Below are 20,618 nucleotides of genomic sequence, written 5' to 3'. Positions count from 1 at the left end.
GTCGAATTCCTTCTTTGCAAATTGGAAGATTTGGAAGATGGCAGAAGCGCCTGTACTCCTGCTTTAAGGGGTTACCTACCGTCAGGGGGTAGAAAAAGAATCGATTCTTTGGGAATTTATTTCAGAAAGTACATGCATATTTTTATGTAATGGTTTTTGTATTCAGATGAGGGACACTTTAACAGGTTATTATATTATGTTTTGGTATAAAAATATTTAGTTATTGCTCAATTACAACTGATTTCCCTGAAGCTGTTTTTAGAAACACGTCTTGCGGTGACCAACATTATTCGGAACTGGGTTAGCTGAAATAAAAAAACGAAGAAGATTTAGTTAGTACAATAGTTTATCTAGTCTTTAATCGTTCCGGTTTATAAAATATTAATCTGTGACAAAATGGCAGATGTTTAAAGTGAAATGATCGACTTTGGTAGAAGAAACACTTAATTTTTCATCCATAAAATAAAAACTACGTATTGGAAAAACAAATTCTTCGATTGAAAACCAGATTTGAATGCCTAGAAGAAACCTACAAAGTTTCAGAAAGATTGGTGAAGCGGTTTTTAAGAAATCGTGGTCACCGGTCTAAAAACAGCTTCCGGGAAATCAGTTGTAATTCTGCAATAACTAAATCTTTTTATACCAAAACATAATATAATAACCTGTTAAAGTGTCCCTCATCTGAATACAAAACCCATTGCATAAAAATATACACGTCCTTTCTGAAATAAATTCCCAAAGAATCGATTCCTTTTCTTCCTCCTGACGGTAGGTAACCCCTTAATATCTAACCACGCTGCTCTTACACCATCAAAATCGTCAATGTTTCAGGAAATGTGGAAGAGGACAGTGGAGATATAAAAACAAAGTGACGAATACAACACACTTTAATTTCTTTCATATCAACGTCGACTCTCAACGATGCACTGCATCAACGAGTCCTTTGAATTAACACAAAACGTTTTTCTCAAGCATACCTACGTTTCTCACAAATGCACACAAGCATATTTAAAAATTACATAGAACTTCGTAGAATAATCATAGGAAAATTTTACAAGCCTCAGCAGACTTGAAAGAGTCATTTCCAAGCACAGTCCATGGACCAGCAGCATCAACGAACTCGGTGGCCCCCTACTTTCACGACACTACTTTCTCCTGCTCCCTAGTGCGGAAGTTCATCCAGAAACCATTCTCCGCAGCCAGCACGAAGCTCTTCTTGTTGAGTTTCATTGGAACGGCGGTGTCAGCGCTGGGCTCCAAGTCGCAGCGCCACAACAGATGAAACAACACGACCTTCGACTCCATCAGAGCGAATCTGTTCCCGATGCATAACCTTGGTCCCACGCCAAAGGGTGTGTAGTTGGGGGCGGAAACCTCCCCGTTCAAGAATCGTTCAGGCTTAAACTTGAGCGGGTCAGAGAAGTACGCGGGATCGCGTTGAAGGGCGAAGGGAAGGAACCAGACGACTCCGCCTGGTTTGATCGTGACAGGCTTAGAGTCAGGCGTCGCTGGTGGAAGCTGGAACTCTTTCACGCAGACACGATCCAGGAACGAAACTATGGCATAGAGCCTCAGCGTCTCGTTCAACACGGCCTCCATGTATTGCATGTCTTTGATGGCTTCGTAAGTGGGCTTTCCGTCTGTTTTCCGAACGACCTCCTCGATTTCCGCCCGCAGTTTCGCTTGAACTTCAGGCATCACGCCGATTTGATGAGCAGCGAAGCAGAGGAAGCTGGAGGTCGTGTCGTACCCGGCCAAGAAGAAGACGAACGCCTGGTATGTCATTTCGTCGATGGTCAGACCTCCGCCGTCTTTGTCCCGCGTTTCCATCATCAGTTGGATCATGTCGGGACGATAGATGCCCTGTTTTGGGATAATTGAAACGGTGTGATGAGCGTATACTGACAGGATTAGTTGATTTTTAATATACTCTAAGTTTATTTTAAGTATCGCTATTCGTCATTTATCAATAGTGATGCTTTAATTATATTATAAATCTATTTCCAAACATTTTTATTGAAAGGGAAAAATTTTATTCGACTTCAAACTTTTTCCGCCCCACTTTTCCCCGGTCTCCCCTACAGTAGTGGTGAAGAGGACGTTTAAACTGTGAACGGTGAGAGAAATATGATCTCGTGTTTCCAATCATCATTTCGGAAGAAGAACTATGGTATTCTTTTTTAAAACAATCTGAAGGAAGCGTGATTCGTGCATAGCTAATTTAGGTTGAATCTAAGGCATTTACCACTGCCTAAGTGTACCTACCTTCTCCTCCCTCATCTTAACCGCATCAGCGACAATGCCCCGGAAGTACCTGCGAGGCTTATCACCGAACAATCTTATTCCAAAAAGCTTGGAAATGGTCGGGAAGTTTTTACCCATCAGGAACTTCAAGGACAAACCAGATATGAAGTTGATCGTCTCCTTAGCAAACATATAAAACTCGTTGTTCGGGTTCTTCATAGAATCCGCAGAGATCCCGAAGCTACACGAGGCGATCACATCTGTCGTGTACCGACCAAATATAGCCTTCATATCGTACACCTTTCCCTGCTTGGACTCCATCGCGATATACTCGGCGAAGTTCACCGCGCAATCACACATCAGGGGGAACATGGTCTTCATCTTGCTGGAGGTGAAGGCTGGGCTCAACAGCCTCCTCATCTCCCGCCAACGGTCCCCGCGAAGGCTAAACAGATTCTTCCCCATCAAGGGGTCAAGATCCTCGTCGACGAAGCCACGGTGGTCGGTGAACTGGTCGAAGTGCTTCACAGCGATGGCTGTGATCAGTTCTGGGTCGCGAATCACAATCACCGGCGTCTCGAAGTTGTAGAACCCGAAGTATCTGTGTTCTGGGTAGAGGTTGTACGCTCGTTGAAGGTGTTCGGCCATGGAGGTTTGTTGGAACACGACGCGCGCCACGTTTCCCAGGATCGGAATCGGTGGCTCATGGGGGATCCCCAGGTCCTTGAAGTAGGTCATTCGGCTCCATAGAAAGTAATAGAGGAGGAGGATTGCGATCAAAGCGATCAGAGCTCCCGTGAGCAGGTCCATGAAGATAGTTTAGCTGGATATTTGGCGTCGACGGTTTCCAGTTTTGATGGTGATTTAGAAGAACGAATAGAGACTGCGGCTCGGCCAAAACTGACCGAAATTGTAGCAAGATCAGTCGTATAACTGCTGTATAGGGTGATCATGTGACCTGTGACGCTATCACTCGGTTTTGATAAATGACTCTTCTTCCACAGTTATCGGTAAGAGACGCTGTATACCATAACGAATCGGGTGACGTATATTTAAGTCGGGTTAACATTATTATGTAAGGAAATCTTAATGGCTTTATCGTGTAAATGAGACGAAATTTTGACGAATGCAGGGCGGCTTAAGGATACATTCCCGTGTAATCCCTTCAAAAAATCAGTCTTTAAGATTTTTTTTTAAAAATCTGTAACAGATAGGGTAGAAAGTTTTTTTGGTATTTATGTATACATATTTTAAGATGGTAAAAACAAATTATTGTTTTTCCCAATGTAGTCTTGTATAAATAACTCTAACTCAGACTGTGATAAAAACACGGTACCTACATGATATTTCAAGATAGGCTGTTGTATAATCAGAAATCGAAAGTTTCGCTTAAAATATTAGTGTGAGTATGGTTATCGTATGAGCTAATGTTAGGGGAAGGTTCCCTATATTGGACCACTTAAGAATGTACCTCCATAAATCGGAAATGTGTACATAGTTTTGTGTAGAAAAAATTGAGGACCAATTCAGGATTGTAATTGATACATAAATCTAATAAAACAAACTGTGGCTGGTTACAAAAGATATTTTCATACTACCGTCAATCTAGAGGACTGGTTTCCTATTTGTGGTCGCAGATATCCTAAATTGGACCATGCCTATTTTTCATTATTTTAGATGAGAAATTTTATTTAAAAAATATTTACACTCTATAAAAAAAATAAAAAATAACTGAGAAGCATTGTACAGCATACTGAGAAAATATAAATATGCATTTGACGAAATAATCAGTCGCTGTCAGACTGATAATTTATGCACTCGTAATAATCGGTATTACGACCATTAGTGTAGCTGAAGTGGACCACTCTCTTGCAAGAAAGACTCTGAATCCACTCTTCTCCAATAAGTTATAGGCCATAACTGAATCCGAAAATGCAGCCAAACAAACAACATAAAGGCACTCCTCATCCTCTGCTTCACTTAAAGAATCGTGTACAATAATCTGTGCCATTTCCCATATTTTCTCCGCTGTGCTCATTTTATAATTTGAACCGGTCCAACTTAAGAACCACTAGGTGGTTCCATTTAAAAAACTAAACCGATTTTAACATTTACTATAGCTGTATGTGCATTTAGCTGACTATCACAGTACCCTTAATAAAAAGGGGAATCTGAGAATAGGAAATACTTTAACCAATTTTTATCTTCTTTGCATACGACATTGACATGACCCCTTTTATCTTCCAAAAATTCCGAAGTCTCTTATCGTCAGTACCTACATTCCCACCTCGTGAACCTAACATACCGGCAGAATCGAATCCGATATTTTCAAATTGGAAGACTGGAATATGCAAAAGCATCTGCACATAGCTGCACAAATCTCTAACAACGCTCTGAACAAATAAAAACAACGTAACAAACACAAACCACTTTATTTTGTTTCCCTATCAACGTCCAATATCAACGACGCACTCGAGTGCTCTCAAATTAAAAGAAAACCAGCATACATTCCTCAGAAATGCACACAAGCATATTTCAAAGTTACATATGTATAACTTGGTAGAATAAACATTGAAAAATTTTACATACATCAGAAGACTTGACAGGGATTGCATCCCCAAGGGTACCATTTTACACAACATCAGAGCCTTTTCCAAGCACAGTTGATGGGACCAACATCATCAACGCACTGGGCGGCCCATACTTTCACGATACCACATTCTTCTGCTCCCTAGTGCGGAAGTTCAACCAGAAACCATTCTCCGCTGCCGGCACGAAGCTCTTCTTGTTGAACTTCATCGGAACGGAGGTATCAGCGCTGGGCTCCAAGTCGCAGCGCCACAGCAGATGAAACAGCACGACCTTGGACTCCATCACAGCGAATCTGTTCCCGATGCATGACCTTGGTCCCAGACCGAAGGGCACGTAATTGGGTTGGGATATCTCCCCATTCATGAATCGTTCAGGGTTGAACTTCATTGGCTCGGGATAGAGCGCGGGGTCACGTTGAAGCGCGAAGGGGAGGAACCAGACGATTCCGCCTGGTTTCATCGTGACGGGGTTCGACCCAGGTGTCGCTGGTGGAAGCTGGAACTCTTTCACGCATACACGATCCAGGAACGTGACCACAGAATAGAGCCTCAGCGTCTCGTTCAACACAGCGTCCATGTATCGCATGTCTCTGATGGCTTCGTAGGTGGGCTTTCCGTCTGTTTTCCGAACGACCTCTTCCACTTCCGTCCGCAGTTTCGCTTGAACTTCAGGGTTCACGGCGATTTCATGAGCAGCGAAGCAGAGGCAGCTGGAGGTGGTGTCGTACCCGGCCAAGAAGAAGAGGAACGCCTGATAGGTCATTTCGTCGATGGTCAGACCTCCGCCATCTTTGTCCCGCGCCTCCATCATCAGTTGGATCATGTCGGGACGATAGATGCCCTGTATTGGGACAGTTCGAATGGTGTGACGGTAGACTGACAGGATTAAATTCTAGCACCCATATCTGTGCCTTCAGTCTGAGTGGTAAAAAGTATGCTCAGGTCCGTGATTGTTACAATCACGTGGAACTGAAGCAAGGAGACTGGTGGCACTGGACTGCTACGGGACTGATATGCGTGCGTAGACGTTTATAGAGGAAGAAGCGTTCAATTTACGTGAGAAGCATCACGATACAGTAGTAGCGAAGGGGATGTTTAAACTCTGAACGGCGACAGAAATAAGATTTCGTGTTCTAAATCAGGGTTGGCTAACTAGTGGCTCGCGAGCCACCGGGGGCACCTCCGCCTTGCTGTCACGCTGAACGGCCCCCCTCCATACTGATTAGACTGTGACGATCGCAGTCGATTCCTCCTTCTTTCCTTCTCTTTTTGACTGCGATCGTCAGAGCCTGGGAGGAATAGAGGAGGCGATGGTGCACCCGGTTCCTCGCGAGCCACCAGTTAGTCAACCCTGTTCTAAATCATTGTTTCGGAAAAAGAACTATGGTATTCTTTTTTATCAAATGTAGGTTGAATCTAAGGCATTTATCACTGCCCAAGTGTACCTACCTTCTCCTCCCTCATCTTAACCGCATCAGCGACAATGCCCCGGAAGTACCTGCGAGGCTTATCGCCGAACAATCTTATTCCAAAAAGCTTGGAAATGGTCGGGAAGTTTCTCCCCATCAGGAACTTCAAGGACAAACCGGACATGAAGTTCAACGTCTCCTTAGCAAGACTATAGAACTCGTTGTTCGGGTTCTTCATAGAGTCCACGGTGATCCCATAGCTACACGAGGCAATCACATCTGTCGTGTACCGACCAAATATATCCTTCAGATCGTACACCTTTCCCTTCTTCGACTCCGTCGCGATATAATCGGCGAAGTTCACCGCGCAGTCACTCATCAGGGTGAACATGGTCTTCATCTTGCTGGAGGTGAAGGCTGGGCTCAGCAGCTTCCTCATCTCCCGCCAATGGTCCCCGCGGAGGCTAAACAGGCTCCTACCCAGCAAGGGGTCAAGATCCTCGTCGACGAAGCCACGGTGGTCGGTGAACTGGTCGAAGTGCTTCACAGCGATGGCTGTGATCAGTTCTGGGTCACGAATCATGATCACTGGCGTATCGAAGTTGTAGAACCCGAAGTACCTGTCCTCTGGGAAGAGATTGTACGCTCGTTGAAGGTGTTCAGCCATAGTGGTTTGTTGGAACAAGACCGGTGCCACGTTTCCAAGGATTGGAATCGGTGTCTCATGGGGGATCCCCAGGTCCTTGAAGTAGGTCATCCGACCCCATAGATAGTAATAGAGGAGGAGCGCGATCGCAGCGATCAGAGCTCCCGTGAACAGGTCCATGGAGATGGATTTGTTGGATATTTCGCGTCGACGGCTTCTAGTCTTGAAGAGGATTTAGGAGGACGCATGGAGGAGACTGCTGCTCGTCCAAAACTGAACGATATCGTAGCAAGATCGATCGCATACCTGCGATGATATCAATCGGCTTTGATAAATAGGTAATTGTTATTCCACAGTTATCGATATATTCGTGATAACGAATCCGGTAATGTATAGTCAAATTGTGTTAACGGTATTATGCAGAGAAATCTTAATGGCTTTATTGCGTAAATGATACGAAATTGTGACGAGCGCAGGGTGGCTTAAAGGAAGTCAGGGGCCTTATTTAAGTAGGCAGTCAGATCGCTCGAGAAATCAAGTATTTTTTGCGAGTTAATTACAATTAATTACACGGGATACATTCCCGTGAAATGTCGTTAATAAAAAAATTGTTTTTTAGGATTTCGTTAAAAAAATTCTGTACCACAGAGGGTAAAAATTCATTTTGGTATTTGATTATACATATTTTATAATGATGAAAATGTTTTTCTCGTTTTTTTCCGATGTAGTCTGGAATCAATAGCTGTAAATCATATTTATAAGATAGGCTTGATATTAGATAGGATAGATATTTCAAGATAGGCTGATATGTAATCAGAAATGGAAAGGTTTGGTTATGATATAAGAATGAGTATGGTCATCGTATGAACTAACGTTATTAATAAAAGTGCTCCGAAACCAGTATTTTCATTCGTCGACATCAATAATTCATACGATAATCACAGTCATATCTTAAGATGAGCTGTCGATTTTTTCTTTCACATTAGCCTATCTTGAAATATCATGTGCCGTGTTTGTATCATCGTCAGAGTTATAGCTATTTATTCAAGAGTACACCGGAAAAAAAGCAATCAAATTTTTGTTGTCATCTCAAAATATGTATAAATATATTCCAAAAAGACTTTTTACCCTATGCGTTCCAGTTTTCTTTCAAACAAAACGTAAAGAAAAACTATTTTTATAAAGGATTACACGAGAATCTTCCCTTAAGAAACTGTGTCGCTTAGATTAGCATCTTCGCCATTATACCTGCAATTCTCGAATTATTGCTTTAAACAACTTTTATCATCTTTCAATACGACCTTGATATGGCGTCCCCATTTATCTTCCATAAATTCTGAAATCTCTTATAGTTAACAGGTATACTTCCTTACATCATCAGAATCTTTGATATTTGAGAAAACGTAGAGGAGGGCAGTGAAGAAATAAAAACAAAGTAACAAATACAAATCACGATTTATTTTGTACATCTATCAACGTCCACTCTCGATTGCGCTCCATCATCGAGTGCTCTCAATTAAAAGAAAACCAGCATACATTCCTCACAAATGCACACAAGCATATTTCAAAGTTACATATAACTTGGTAGAACAAACATTGAAAAATTTTACATGCATCAGAAGACTTGAGAGGGTTTGCATCTTCAAGGTTACCATTTTACACAGCATCAGAGCCTTTTCCAAGCACAGTTGATGGGACCAACATCATCAACGTACCGGGTGGCCCATATTTTCACGACACCACTTTCTCCAGCTCCCTGGTGCGGAAGTTCAACCAGAAACCATTCTCCGCCGCCAGTACGAAGCTCTTCCTATTTAGCTTCATCGGAACGGGGGTGTCAGCGCTGGGTTCCAAGTCACAGCGCCACAGCAGATGAAACATCAAGACCTTCGCCTCCATAAGAGCGAATCTGTTCCCGATGCATAACCTTGGTCCCACGCCAAAGGGCACGTAGGCGTGCTGGGGAACCTCCCCTTTCAAGAACCGTTCAGGCTTGAACTTCATCGGGTCAGGGAAGTGCGCGCCGTCGCGTTGAAGCGAGAAGGGAAGGAACCAGACGACTCTGCCCGGTTTGATCGTGACAGGCTTAGAGTCAGGCGTCGCTGGTGGAAGCTGGAACTCTTTCACGCAGATTCGATCCATGAACGCTAGGGAATAGAGCCTCAGCGACTCGTGCAACACAGCGTCCATGTATTGCATGTCCCTAATGTCTTCGTAAGTGGGGTTGCCGTTTGTTTTTCGGCCGAGCTCCTCGATTTCCGCACGTAGTTTCGCTTTGACTTCGGGGTTCATTGCGATCTCATGAGCAGCGAAGCACAGGAAGGTCGAGGTAGTTTGGACGCCGGCGAAGAAAAAGACGAACGCCTGGTTGGTCATTTCTTCGATGGAGATCCCTCTGCCATCGTTGTCGCGCGTCTCCATCATCAGTTGGATCATGTCGGGTCGATGGATGCCCTGTTTTTGGATACGTTACAAACTGTTTGAGGGCTGATTTTCGTGGGTTCCTTCGATCTCGCCTGGCCGACTGCCAGGATTAAAAGGGTAGCCAGCGATTGCGGGTGGGGCATTGCTTGTGGAAAACGTTTGTGCAGGATGTAATATACTAAGGGGATTCGCGGTTAGCAGTTTCGACTGTTGAAGCTGCGTGCCATGATAATGTTGGGATGACACTGTGGTTTGCAAAAATGTTGACCCACGGTTTTCTAATACAATGGTAGAGGTAGAGCACGCGTATTGTCGCTATTGGTCGACGCGTCACGTCAACGAATCTGTCAGCAGCACCGCGTAACGAAGAGAGCGAAGGATGCAGCGTGTGCTGCTAAGAACATAAGGTGAATGTCCCAATTTCTGCTGATTTAAGAGGCAACTCGTCATAAAGAAGGTGTAAAAAATTTGTTTGCGATGAAAATTTGCAGAGTAATTGATTAATTCTTTAATAATAAATCAACCACTTCAAAAACTATTTAAGAAGGATATTTCAAGATGTTTAACTATTAGTAATTTGTAATTAAATATATAATGCTCTAAATGTTTAAATAATTTAGCATTATTTTGTTGCAACTATAGTACAAACGTAACGCATATAATAATAAGAAAAATACGAAATGAGCAGAAATGGGGACATGAGCAGAAATTGGAACATTCACTTTACGAGTGGAGAATTGGGGAGTTCCGCGGCAGAGAGTGGGGCGGCGCGAGCGAGGTAGCCCCCTTGCCCCGCTCAGCATTCCGCCGTCAATATTTTTGCAAACTACAGTAGATGAGGTTGAGTTTAGGCTTAATGGTTGGTGATCGATAGGTGGGGATGTGAGGAGAAAAAGAGTCAGCTGATTGAGTGCCTGTACCGGGAATCGAACCCGGGATCTTTCGCTTGCCGGGCGACTAATTTAACCACTTAGCTACCCAGACCCAACGACAACTCTTCTTCCCCAAGTAACTTACTACACCCAAACTAACGGAGCGCTACTTATCTGCTCAAACCGGCACGATAGGCAATTTCCCAACTAAATGGCGATCGCCTACTTATATATACGTGATTTATTAGAGTTGTTGGTGAGGGAGACTGAATATACATCATAAGAAGCGTTCATTTGCAATTAAAACTTAGTAGCTACCGAAAGTAATTTATACAATTATTAAGCAATACAAAAAGACTTCTTCTATAAGATAATGTTTAATCAAATACGCATAAAGCGAATAATATGGATATCACAAAGTTGAGGATTTAAGATTGATATATTCCGACACGCGCCATACCCTTCTAATATTTCGCCTTCTGACTGTCAGATATTTAAACATTTCGATCACTTTTTACACCACAAGAAATTCACTAGCATAGATTCAGTGAAAATGCTATTGTGGGATTCATAAATTCTAGAAGATTGAAGTTCTATAAAAAAAAGGGTCAGGAAATTTTATTTCCAGATATAAAAACCATGTCTGAGCTACAGGATGGTACCTTGAGTATCAACCAATTACTGGGTTTCCATGTTCAACCTTCTTTAAGAAATACGACAATTATTTTGCACCAACCTACTACAATCAAGAACGCTCTATGAAGTCAGTAGCCGCTAGAATCCAGCGTTTCCTTCACCCCAATTTCCCTAAATCTTTTAAGAAATTAATGCCAAGGAAATTATCAACGATCACAAGGCGCAGGAAGCATGAATGGGAAGGTGTGGATAGGCTACTCTACACAGGACAGTGTGTAGCATGTAACTACCTACCTTCTCTTCCCTCATCCTAACCGTATCACCGACGATGCGCAAGAAGTACTTGTGAGCCTCGTCGCTGAAGAACCTGACGCCCAGTAGCTTGAACAGTGTGGGGAAGTTCTTGCCCATCAAGAACTTGATGGACAGGCCAGACAAGAAGTTCAGCGTCTCCTTACCAAACCTATAGAAATCGTTGTTCGGGTTCTTCATAGAGTCCACAGACAGCCCATAGCAACACGTGGCCACGATGTCAGTCGTATAGCGACCGAAGATATTCTTCAGATCGTACACCTTTCCCCCCTTCGACTCCATCGCGATATAATCGGCGAAGCTCACCGCGCAGTCACTCATCAGGGTGAACAATGTCTTCATCTTGCTAGCTGTGAAAGCAGGGCTGAGCACCCTTCGCATATACCTCCAACGGTCACCACGAAGGGAGAACAAATTACCCCCCATCACAGGGTCCACATCCTCGTCTGCGAAACCGCGACGGTCGCAGAACTGGTCGAAGTTCTTCACTCCGATCATAGTAAGCAGTTCCGGATCCCGGAGAACAATCACCGGCATGCTGAAGTTGTAGAATCCGAAGTATCTGGCGCCTGGGAAGCGGTTGTACACACGCTGGAGCTCCTCCGCGATGGAGATTCGCTGGAATATGATCGGCGCCATGTTGCCCAGAACCGGAATCGCCGGCTCATAGGGGACACCCAGGTTCTTGAAGTAGGTCAGTGGATGCCATAGCAGGTAATAGAGGAGGAGGATTACTATCACAGCGATCAGAGCTCCCGTGAACAGGTCCATGGAGATGGCTGCAGCTGGATGCTTGGTGTCGACGGTTTCTTCTCGAAAATGAATATAGACCGCTGCTCCGTCCGTAACTGAACGCGATGATAGCAAAATCGTCGGTATAAATGCTGTATAGTGCGAAGTATAGGACGGTCATGTGACCTTTGACGATACGAATCAGTTTTGATAAATGGTTCGTATCCCACACATAGCGATACAAGACTCTGCGCGAAACATGGAATCGCGTGATGTATATATAAATCGTGCTAACGTTATTAATTAGAGAAATCTTAATAGCCTTATCGTTTAAATGAGGCGAAATTGTGACGAGTGCATTTAAAAGTCTCGTAGCTCGAAGGAAATTCTGAGAGTAGGAACTGCTTTAACCAATTTTTATCTTGTACGAATGCCACGTTGAAATCACATCGCCTTTTATCTTCCAAAATTGCGTAGCCTCTTATCGTTAATACATTCCTACCTCATGAATTTAACCTCACAGCAGAATGGAATTGCGTTTTCAGAAGCTTGGAAGATGCAAAAGCATCTGTACATCGGCTTCAATCTGTAACCACGATGCTCTTCCTTGCAACATCAAGATCATTAATGCTTGAGGATCAGTAGAGGAGGACGGGAAACAAATAAAAGCAAAATAACAAATACGAAACACTTTATTCTCTTTCCCGAACAACGTCCCCTCTCAATGTAGTCCATCGTCGAGTTCTCTCAATTAACAGAAAACGTTTCTCTCGGGCATACGTCGCTCACCAATGCACACAAGCATACTTGAAAGTTACGTAGTAACTTGGTCCAACAAATACAGGAGAATTTGACAAGCAACAGAAGCCGATACCACATTCGGTAGCCAGGACTCAGCAATCCAAGGACTGTTACAAAATTTGCAGCTTCCATCCCCAGGAACACTATTTTACACACCACCAGAGTATTTTCTAAGCATACCTAATTAGTCGAGGGACTAACATACTTTCACGATATTACTCCCCCCTGCTACCTAGTGCGGAAGTTCAACCAGAAACCATTCTCCGCTGCCAGCACGAAGCTCTTCCTATTCAGCTTCATCGGAACGGTGGTGTCAGCGCTGGGCTCCAGGTCGCAACGCCGCAGCAGATGAAACATTAAGACCTTCGACTCCATAAGAGCGAATCTCTTCCCGATGCATGACCTTGGTCCCACGCCAAAGGGCACGTAGGTGGACTGGGAAACCTCCCCGTTCAAGAATCGTTCAGGCTTGAACTTCGTCGGGTCAGGGAAGTGCGCGCTGTCGCGTTGAAGCGAGTAAGGAAGGAACCAGACGACTCGGCCAGGTTTGATCGTGACGGGCTTCGAGTCAGGCGTCGCTGGTGGAAGCTGGAACTCTTTCACGCAGATTCGATCCATGAACCCTAGGGAATAGAGCCTGAGCGACTCATGCAACACAGCGTCCATGTATCGCATGTCCCTAATGTCTTCGTAAGAGGGGTTGCCGTTTGTTTTTCGACCGAGCTCCTCGATTTCCGCACGTAGCTTCGCTTTGACTTCGGGGTTCACTGCGATCTCGTGAGCAGCGAAGCACAGGAAGTTCGTGGTAGTTTGGACGCCGCCGAAGAAGAAGACAAACGCCTGGTTGGTCATTTCTTCGATAGAGAGCCCTCCGTCATCTTTGTCCCGCGTCTCCATCATCAGTTGGATCATGTCGGGACGATGGATGCCCTGTTTTTGGATACATTTCGAACGGTATGAGGGCAGAGTTTCGCGGGTCCCTTCGAATTCGTCTGGGGAAGGCAGTGATTGCTTGAGGGCTGGGGTAAACGTTTGTGGAGGATGGAATATTAAGGGGATTCGTGGTTGGAGTTAATGGAATGTGATGTGTCGTGGATATCTTTTTCAAACGGTTAGCAGTTTCCACTGTTGGAGCTGAGTGACGCGATAATTTTGGGATGATAGATGATGATGAGTTTAGGCTTGACTGGTAGTGATCTTATATGTAGGAGAAAAGGAGTCAGCCGATCGGGTGCCTGTAGCGGGAATCGAACGTGGGAACTTTCGCTTGCCGGGCAACTGGTTGTATTATCACTTAGCTACCCATACCCGACGGCAACTCTTCTTCCCCAAGTAACTTACTACACCCAAGCTAACGGAGCGCTAGTTATCTGCCCAAACCTGCACGATAGGCAATTTCCCAACTAAACGATGGTCCCCTACATACATATACGCGATTTAGAGTTGCTGGAGGGGAAGACCTTCTATAAGATAATGTTTAATCGAATAATATGGATATCACAAAGTTCAGGGTTTAAGATTGAGATATTTCGACACGTGCTTCTTCTAATCTTTCGCCTTCTGACTGTCAGATATTTAAACATTTCGATCACTTTTTACAGAACAAAAAATTCACTAGCAGAGATTCAGTGAAAATGCTATTGTGGGGTTCATAAATTCTAGAAGATTGAAGTTCTATAGAAAAGGGTCTTGGACACTTATTCCCAGATGCAAAAACTATATCTGAGCTGCAGGTTGGTACCTTGAATATCAAACAATTACTGGGATTCCATGTTCAACCTTCTTTAAGAAATACGACAATTCTTTTGCACCAACCTACTACAATCAGGAACGCTCTACTATGAAGTCCCTAGCCCCTAGAATGTAGCGGTTCCTTGACTCATATCCCCCTAAACCTTCTCAGAAATGAATGACAAAGGAATTACCATCGATCAGAAGTTGCACAAATCATAAATGGGATGTGAGGACAGAGCGTACCCCAGAGCTGCCTACCTTCTCTTCCCTCATCCGAACCGTCTCGGTGACTATGCGCAGGAAGTACTTGTGAGCCTCGTCGCTGAAGAACCTAACGCCCAGCAGCTTGAACAGTGTCGCGAAGTTTTTGCCCATCAGGAACTTGATGGACAAACCAGACAAGAAATTCAGCGACCTCTCGCCAAACCTATAGAAATCGTTGTTCGGGTTCCTCATAGAGTCCACAGAGAACCCATAGCAGCACGTGGCTAGGATATCGGTCGTGTATCGACGGAAGATATCCTTCACTTCGTACACCTTTCCACCCTTCGACTCCATCGCGATATAATCTGCGAAGTTCACCGTGCAGTCACACATCAGGGTGAACATGGTCCTCATCTTGCTAGTTGTGAAGGCAGGGCTGAGCACACTCCTCATATCCCTCCAACGGTCACCATGGAGGGAGAACAAGTTACCCCCCATCAAAGGGTCCAGATCCTCGTCCGCGACACCGCGACGGTCGCAGAACTGGTCGAAGTTCTTCACTCCGATCGTGTTAAGCAGTTCTGGGTCCCGGAGAACGATCACCGGCATGCCGAAATTGTAGAATCCGAAGTATTTGGCGCCTGAGTAGCGGTTGTACAATCGCTGGAGCTCCTCCGCGATGGAGATTCGCTGGAATATGATCGGCGCCATGTTGCCCAGAATCGGAATCGCTGGCTCATGGAGGACGCCCAGGTTCTTGAAGTAGGTCAGTGGATGCCATAGCAGGTAATAGAGGAGGAGGATTACTATCACAGCGATCAGAGCTTCCGTGAACAGATCCATGGAGATGGATGTACCTGGATGCTTGGTGTCGACGGCTCTGGTCTTGAAGGAGATTTACGAATAAAGGCTGCTGCTCCATCCGTAACTGAACGCGATGATAGCAAAATCGTCGGTATAAATGCTGTATAGTGCGAAGTATAGGACGGTCATGTGACCTTTGACGATACGAATCAGTTTTGATAAATGGTTCGTATACCAGAGTTAGCGATACAAGACGCTGCGCGAAATAAGAAATCGGGAGATGTATATTTAAATCGTGCTAACGTTATTATTTAGAGAAATCTTAATGGTATTATCGTCTAAATCAGGCGAAATTGTGACGAGTTTATTTACAAGTCTGATAGCTTGAAGGAAATTCTGAGAGTAGGAATTGCTTTAATCAATTTTTATCTTCAGTGCATACGACGTTGGAATCGCATCGCCTTTTATCTTCCAAAAATTCCGTAGTTTCCTGTCGTTAATACATTCCCACCTGCTGAACCTAACATCACGACAGAGTCGAATTCCGTTTTTAGAAGCTTGAAAGATGCAAAAGCATCTGTACATCGGCTTAAATCTGTAACCACGATGCTCTTCCTTACAACACCAAGATCATCGGTGTTTGCAGATCAGTAGATGAGGACAAGGAACAAATAAAAACAAAATAACAAATACAAAACACTGTATTTTCTTTCCCAAGGAACGTCCCCTCTCGACGCACTCTCGATCGTCGAGTTCTCTCAATTAACACAGATCGTTTTTCTCGAGCATGCGTCGCTCATAAATGCTCACAAGCATAGGGGGTAGACGTACCGTTTGTGGCCATTGCACTGTTTTCGGCCATGTGCTTCATTATCTCATATTTAAATTGCTCGCAGATCATTATTATGTGGAGAATTTCACATCATGAATATTTTGTTTAGTATACCGCCAGAAATATAAGATTACACTTATTGCTTACACGCAGAAATATTATATTTTTTAAGAGGTGGCCGAAACTGGTGCAATATCTTAAAGTGGCCACAAATGGCGAATGCACTCTACTTAAAAGTTACATATAACTTGGCAAAACAAACACAGAGGAATTTAACAAGCAACAGAAGCCGCTACCACATTCGGCAGTCAAGAACTGGTACTGCATTCGCAGCTTGCACCCCCAAGGGGATTATTTCACTCACCGCCAGAGTGTTTTCCAAGCACAGTCGATGGACTAACATACTTTCACGATACTACTCTCCCCTGCTCCCGAGTGCGGAAGTTCAACCAGAAACCATTCTCCGACGCCAGCACGAAGCTCTTCTTGTTGAGCTTCATCGGAACAGTGGTGTCACCGCTGGGCTCCACGTCGCATCGCCACAGCAGATGAAACAACACGACCTTCGACTCCATCAGAGCGAATCTGTTCCCGATGCAAACCCTAGGTCCCACGCCAAAGGGGACGTAGTTGGGCGGGGAAATTTCCCCGTCGAAAAATCGTTCAGGCTTGAACTTCATCGGCTCGGGGTAGAGCCCGGCGTCGCGTTGAAGGGCGAAGGGAAGGAACCATACGACTCCGCCTGGTTTGATCGTGACAGGCTTCGAGTCACTCGTCGCTGGTGGAAGCTGGAACTCTTTCACGCAGACACGATCCAGGAACGACACCAAGGAATAGAGCCTCAGCGTCTCGTTCAACACAGCGTCCATGTATCGCATGTCTCTGATGGCTTCGTAGGTGGGGTTTCCGTTTGTTTTTCGACCAACCTCATCGATTTCCGCCCGTAGCTTCGCTTTGACATCGAGGTTCACTGCGATCTCGTGGGCAGCGAAGCACAGGAAGCTGGAGGTGGTCTCGAAGCCGGCAAAGAAGAAGATGAACGCCTGGTTCGTCATTTCTTCGATGGAGAGACCTCCGCCGTCTTTGTCCCGCGTCTCCATCATCAGTTGGATCATGTCGGGACGATGGATGCCCTGTTTTTGGATACATTACGAACCGTTTCAGGGCTGATTTTCGTGAGTCCCTTCGAATTCGTCTGGCCGACTGCCAGGATTGAAAGGGAAGCCTGCGATTGCGTGTGAGGCATTGCTTGGGGAGAACTTGAACTTAATGGAATATTACGGGGAATAGAATTTGGAGTGTAACGTGTCGTGGGTATCTTTTTCAAGCTGTTAGCAGTTTCGACTGTTGGAGCTGAGTGACGCGATAATGCTGGGATGATAGATGATGATGAGTTTAGACTTGGCTGGTGGGGGTCTTATACGTGATTTAGAGTTGTTGGTGTGAGAGACTGAATATAGATCGTAAGACACTTTCATTTGCAACTAAAACTAACTAGCTACCCAAAGTAATAAGATCAGAAGATTATTCAGAAATTTAAAAAGTTATTACGGATAATTCCTGTAATTTGTTGCAGAATAACCAATAGGAAAAGATTCCTTCTATACGATAATGTTTAATCAAATATAACACGAATGATATATCATAACGTTTAAGGTTTACACGCGCCATACTCTCCTATACTTTCGTTCGCTGACTGTCAATTGTTATATCACAAAAAATTCTCTAGTAGAAGGTTAGGAGTCACTGTTCTAGAAATTGAAAGCTTCATAAAAAAAGGTCTGAAAAACTTATTTCCAGATACAAAAACCATATCTAAACTAAAGGCAGTACTTCGAGTATCAAAAAGTAACTGGAATTCCTTTTTCAACCTTCTTTAAGAGACACAAAAAACCATTTCCACCAACCAAATACAAGCAAGGACGCTCTACTATCAAGTGCTCTACTCTAACGTGTCCTTGACTTCGATCCCCTTAAAACTTCTCAGAAATGAATGACAAGGGAATTAGCAACGTTCACAAGTTGCACAAAGCACGAATCGGGACAGTGTGTTGCACAGAACTGCCTACCTTCTCTTCCCTCATCTTAACCGTCTCGGTAACGATGCGCAGGAAGTATTTGTGAGCCTTGTCGCTGAAGAACCTGACGCCCAGCAGCTTGAACAGTGTCGGGAAGTTCTTGCCCATCAGGAACTTGATGGACAAGCCAGACAAAAAATTCATCGTCTCCTTTGCAAACCTATAGAACTCGTTGTCCGGATTGTTCATAGAGTCCACAGAGATCCCAAAGCTGCACGTGGCGACGATATCAGTCGCGTAGCGACCGAAGATATCCTTCAGATCGTACACCTTTCCCTGCTTCGACTCCAGCGCGATGCATTCGGCGAAGCTCACCGCGCAGTCACACATCAGGGTGAACATGGTCTTCATCTTGCTGGAGGTGAAGGCTGGGCTGAGCAGCCTCCTCATCTCCCGCCAACGGTCACCGCGGAGGGAGAACAGGTTGCCCCCCATCAGAGGGTCTAGATCCTCGTCCACGAATCCCTGGTGGTCGGGGAACTGGTCGAAGTGCTTCACAGCGATCATAGTAATCAGTTCCGGGTCCCGAATCACGATCACCGGCGTGCTGAAGTTGTAGAATCCGAAATATCTAGCCTCCGGGTAGCGGCGGTACAATCGCTGAAGCTCCTCCGCGATGGAGTTCCGCTGGAACATGATCGGCGCCATGTTACCCAGAATCGGATTCGCTGGTTCATGGGGGATTCCCAGGTTCTTGAAGTAGCCCAGTGGTTGCCAGAGCAAGTAACAGAGAAGGAGGATCGCGATCGCAGCGAGCAGAGCTCCCGTGAACAGGTCCATGGCGATGAATGTCAATGATGAAGTTTGAAGGCGACTGCTCCTGTTGACCGAGCAGAGACTGCCAGCCCGCCGTGACTGACGTGGACGGCGGTATGTTCTCGGAATTATATGCGAGACAACGCGCAATAAATGAGGACGGATCACACGCGACAGCAACGAGCAGTTTCAACAATAGGCTGTTATTATAAAGTTGTCAGTAGATACGTCGGGCTCCGTGAATATGCGACTTCAGACGCCTGTGTTACGCAATAAAGTCTTGGGAAGCAGTCGGCCTCGATAGCGGTAGTGCAGATTGCATTTAATAAATGCTGGATATTGGTATCGTGCTTGATAACGTAAAGTCGAGTATTGTATCTCTGTCACTTTCTTCTCGAATATTTCCAATAGCATTTCCATTTGTAATGGCGTAGATGAAATTGATGGTAGCACTTGTTAAGGGGTCATGCTCAGTCAGGAGGCCGAAAAAAGGGTGGTCTTTGGAAATTTTTTACTCAAAAGCTATAACACATTTCTCAAAAAATCTTTTTTCCTTTTAAGCATCGCATCTAGTACCGTGCGTCGTAATTTTTTTATTTAAAAATATTTATCAATAACTAAGTTACTGTCCATCACTCCAAGGTTCTCTAAAAATAAAGGTTTCTGCGGTGACCACTGCTGCTCGAAAGTCGATCATCTGAAATAAAAAATTCAAAAGAATTTACTTATTATATTATATTATCTAGTATTTGAACGAAGGATTTTTTTATCCGATGCTTAGTTCTCTTTTAATTGACGAAAATCAGGCAGGATTTATGATAAAAATTGAAACTTTTACTTTAAACCTCAGCCATTTTTTCCCAAATCAATATTTCGAAAAATCCTTCGTTCAAGTACTAGATAATATAATATAATAAGTAAATTCTTTTGAATTTTTTATTTTAGATGATCGACTTTGGAGCAGCAGTGGTCACCGCAGAAGCTTTTATTTTTAGGGAACCTTTGAGTGATGGAGAATAACTTAGTTATTGCTAAACATTTTTAAACAAAAAAAATTACGATGCACGGTACTAGATGCAATCCTTAAAAGGAAAAAAGATTTTTTGAGAAATGTGTTATAGCTTTTGAGTAAAAAATTTCCAAAGACCACCCTTTTTTCGGCCTCCTGACTGAGCATGACCCCTTAAGTGGATCGTAATTGCAGAAAAGTCTCACTTCGTCGATATGTACCTACTTGAAAGTGCTGAGGAGTTGCAGCGGCATTACTCGGCCATCCGAGTGGACCGAGCCACAGCCCAATACGAATTTAAGAGGCCAAAGTTCAATCGATTGTGTGTACCCGGATCTGTGCATCGATTAATCAGTAGTTTGTACGGATTATCTCTTGCCAAATGGCAACGCTGATTCCCTCGCGCCTTAATCGAAGATAATCTTCGTAGAAGTGCAGACTTTTTGGAAAATTTTCAAACTCTTTGCAAGATTCTTCTTTACAACGCTGTTTATTGAAGAACATATTATTATTATTGTTTATTCCGCGAGTAAA

The 20,618-nt window shown here is 44.3% G+C and overlaps 5 protein-coding genes across 13 annotated transcripts in view; 1 reads left to right on the top strand and 4 right to left on the bottom strand.

Moving 5' to 3' along the window:
• LOC143367288 (dynein axonemal heavy chain 1) overlaps positions 1–20,618 on the top strand; it is a 153,249-nt gene that overhangs the window by 63,155 nt on the left and 69,476 nt on the right. The gene's annotated exons all lie outside the window — the stretch shown is intronic.
• Positions 1–20,618, bottom strand: part of LOC143366620 (uncharacterized) — a 61,765-nt gene that overhangs the window by 31,040 nt on the left and 10,107 nt on the right. The gene's annotated exons all lie outside the window — the stretch shown is intronic.
• On the bottom strand, positions 789–15,483 carry LOC143366616 (cytochrome P450 9e2-like). Of its 8 annotated transcripts, none has more exons than XR_013084775.1 (3): positions 11,117–11,841; positions 8,427–9,344; positions 789–977 (listed from the first exon to the last, which is right to left on the bottom strand). XR_013084775.1 is itself a non-coding variant. In XM_076807799.1 (3 exons), the coding sequence occupies exons 1-3, from the start codon at positions 11,903–11,905 to the stop codon at positions 1,138–1,140; spliced, it is 1,515 nt and encodes a 504-aa protein (XP_076663914.1). In that variant the 5' UTR covers positions 11,906–11,920; the 3' UTR covers positions 953–1,137. The 8 variants fall into 8 exon arrangements, 7 of the variants coding, with proteins under 7 accessions (XP_076663914.1, XP_076663913.1, XP_076663918.1 ...); XM_076807799.1 differs by lacking the exons at positions 8,427–9,344; positions 11,117–11,841 and adding exons at positions 2,266–2,997; positions 11,849–11,920 and having other exon boundaries at positions 953–1,863; XM_076807798.1 differs by lacking the exons at positions 8,427–9,344; positions 11,117–11,841 and adding exons at positions 2,266–3,048; positions 7,065–7,077 and having other exon boundaries at positions 958–1,863.
• LOC143366621 (cytochrome P450 9e2-like) lies at positions 12,541–15,405 on the bottom strand. Its single transcript, XM_076807810.1, has 2 exons — positions 14,660–15,405; positions 12,541–13,597 (listed from the first exon to the last, which is right to left on the bottom strand). Exons 1-2 carry the CDS (start codon positions 15,314–15,316, stop codon positions 12,896–12,898), a joined length of 1,359 nt encoding a protein of 452 aa, XP_076663925.1. The 5' UTR covers positions 15,317–15,405; the 3' UTR covers positions 12,541–12,895.
• On the bottom strand, positions 12,541–19,099 carry LOC143366617 (cytochrome P450 9e2-like). 2 transcript variants are annotated; one of them, XR_013084776.1, is made up of 3 exons: positions 18,311–19,099; positions 16,490–17,374; positions 12,541–12,691 (listed from the first exon to the last, which is right to left on the bottom strand). XR_013084776.1 is itself a non-coding variant. In XM_076807805.1 (2 exons), exons 1-2 carry the CDS (start codon positions 19,097–19,099, stop codon positions 16,649–16,651), a joined length of 1,515 nt encoding a protein of 504 aa, XP_076663920.1. In that variant the 3' UTR covers positions 16,093–16,648. The 2 variants fall into 2 exon arrangements, 1 of the variants encoding a protein (XP_076663920.1); XM_076807805.1 differs by lacking the exon at positions 12,541–12,691 and having other exon boundaries at positions 16,093–17,374.

This window comes from Andrena cerasifolii, chromosome 3 (assembly GCF_050908995.1).
Source record: "Andrena cerasifolii isolate SP2316 chromosome 3, iyAndCera1_principal, whole genome shotgun sequence".
Taxonomy (NCBI): Eukaryota; Metazoa; Arthropoda; class Insecta; order Hymenoptera; family Andrenidae; genus Andrena; species Andrena cerasifolii.
This window is presented reverse-complemented; position numbering and strand designations above follow the sequence as displayed.

What these genes read in the sequence shown, in the direction of transcription:
- LOC143366616 (XM_076807800.1), bottom strand. Translation starts at nt 11,905, where the DNA reads ATGGACCTGTTCACGGGAGCTCTGATCGCTGTGATAGTAATCCTCCTC. An exon ending in TAATCCTCCTCCTCTATTAC is followed by an intron (nt 7,017 to 11,848) that starts CTGCTATGGCAT and finishes CTCCTCTATTAC; the next exon opens with TATCTATGGGGTCGGATGAC. An exon ending in TTAAGATGAGGGAGGAGAAG is followed by an intron (nt 5,677 to 6,284) that starts GTAGGTACACTT and finishes GTCCCAATACAG; the next exon opens with GGCATCTATCGTCCCGACAT.
- LOC143366621 (XM_076807810.1), bottom strand. Translation starts at nt 15,316, where the DNA reads ATGGCGCCGATCATATTCCAGCGAATCTCCATCGCGGAGGAGCTCCAG. An exon ending in TTCGGATGAGGGAAGAGAAG is followed by an intron (nt 13,598 to 14,659) that starts GTAGGCAGCTCT and finishes ATCCAAAAACAG; the next exon opens with GGCATCCATCGTCCCGACAT.
- LOC143366617 (XM_076807805.1), bottom strand. Translation starts at nt 19,099, where the DNA reads ATGGACCTGTTCACGGGAGCTCTGCTCGCTGCGATCGCGATCCTCCTT. An exon ending in TTAAGATGAGGGAAGAGAAG is followed by an intron (nt 17,375 to 18,310) that starts GTAGGCAGTTCT and finishes ATCCAAAAACAG; the next exon opens with GGCATCCATCGTCCCGACAT.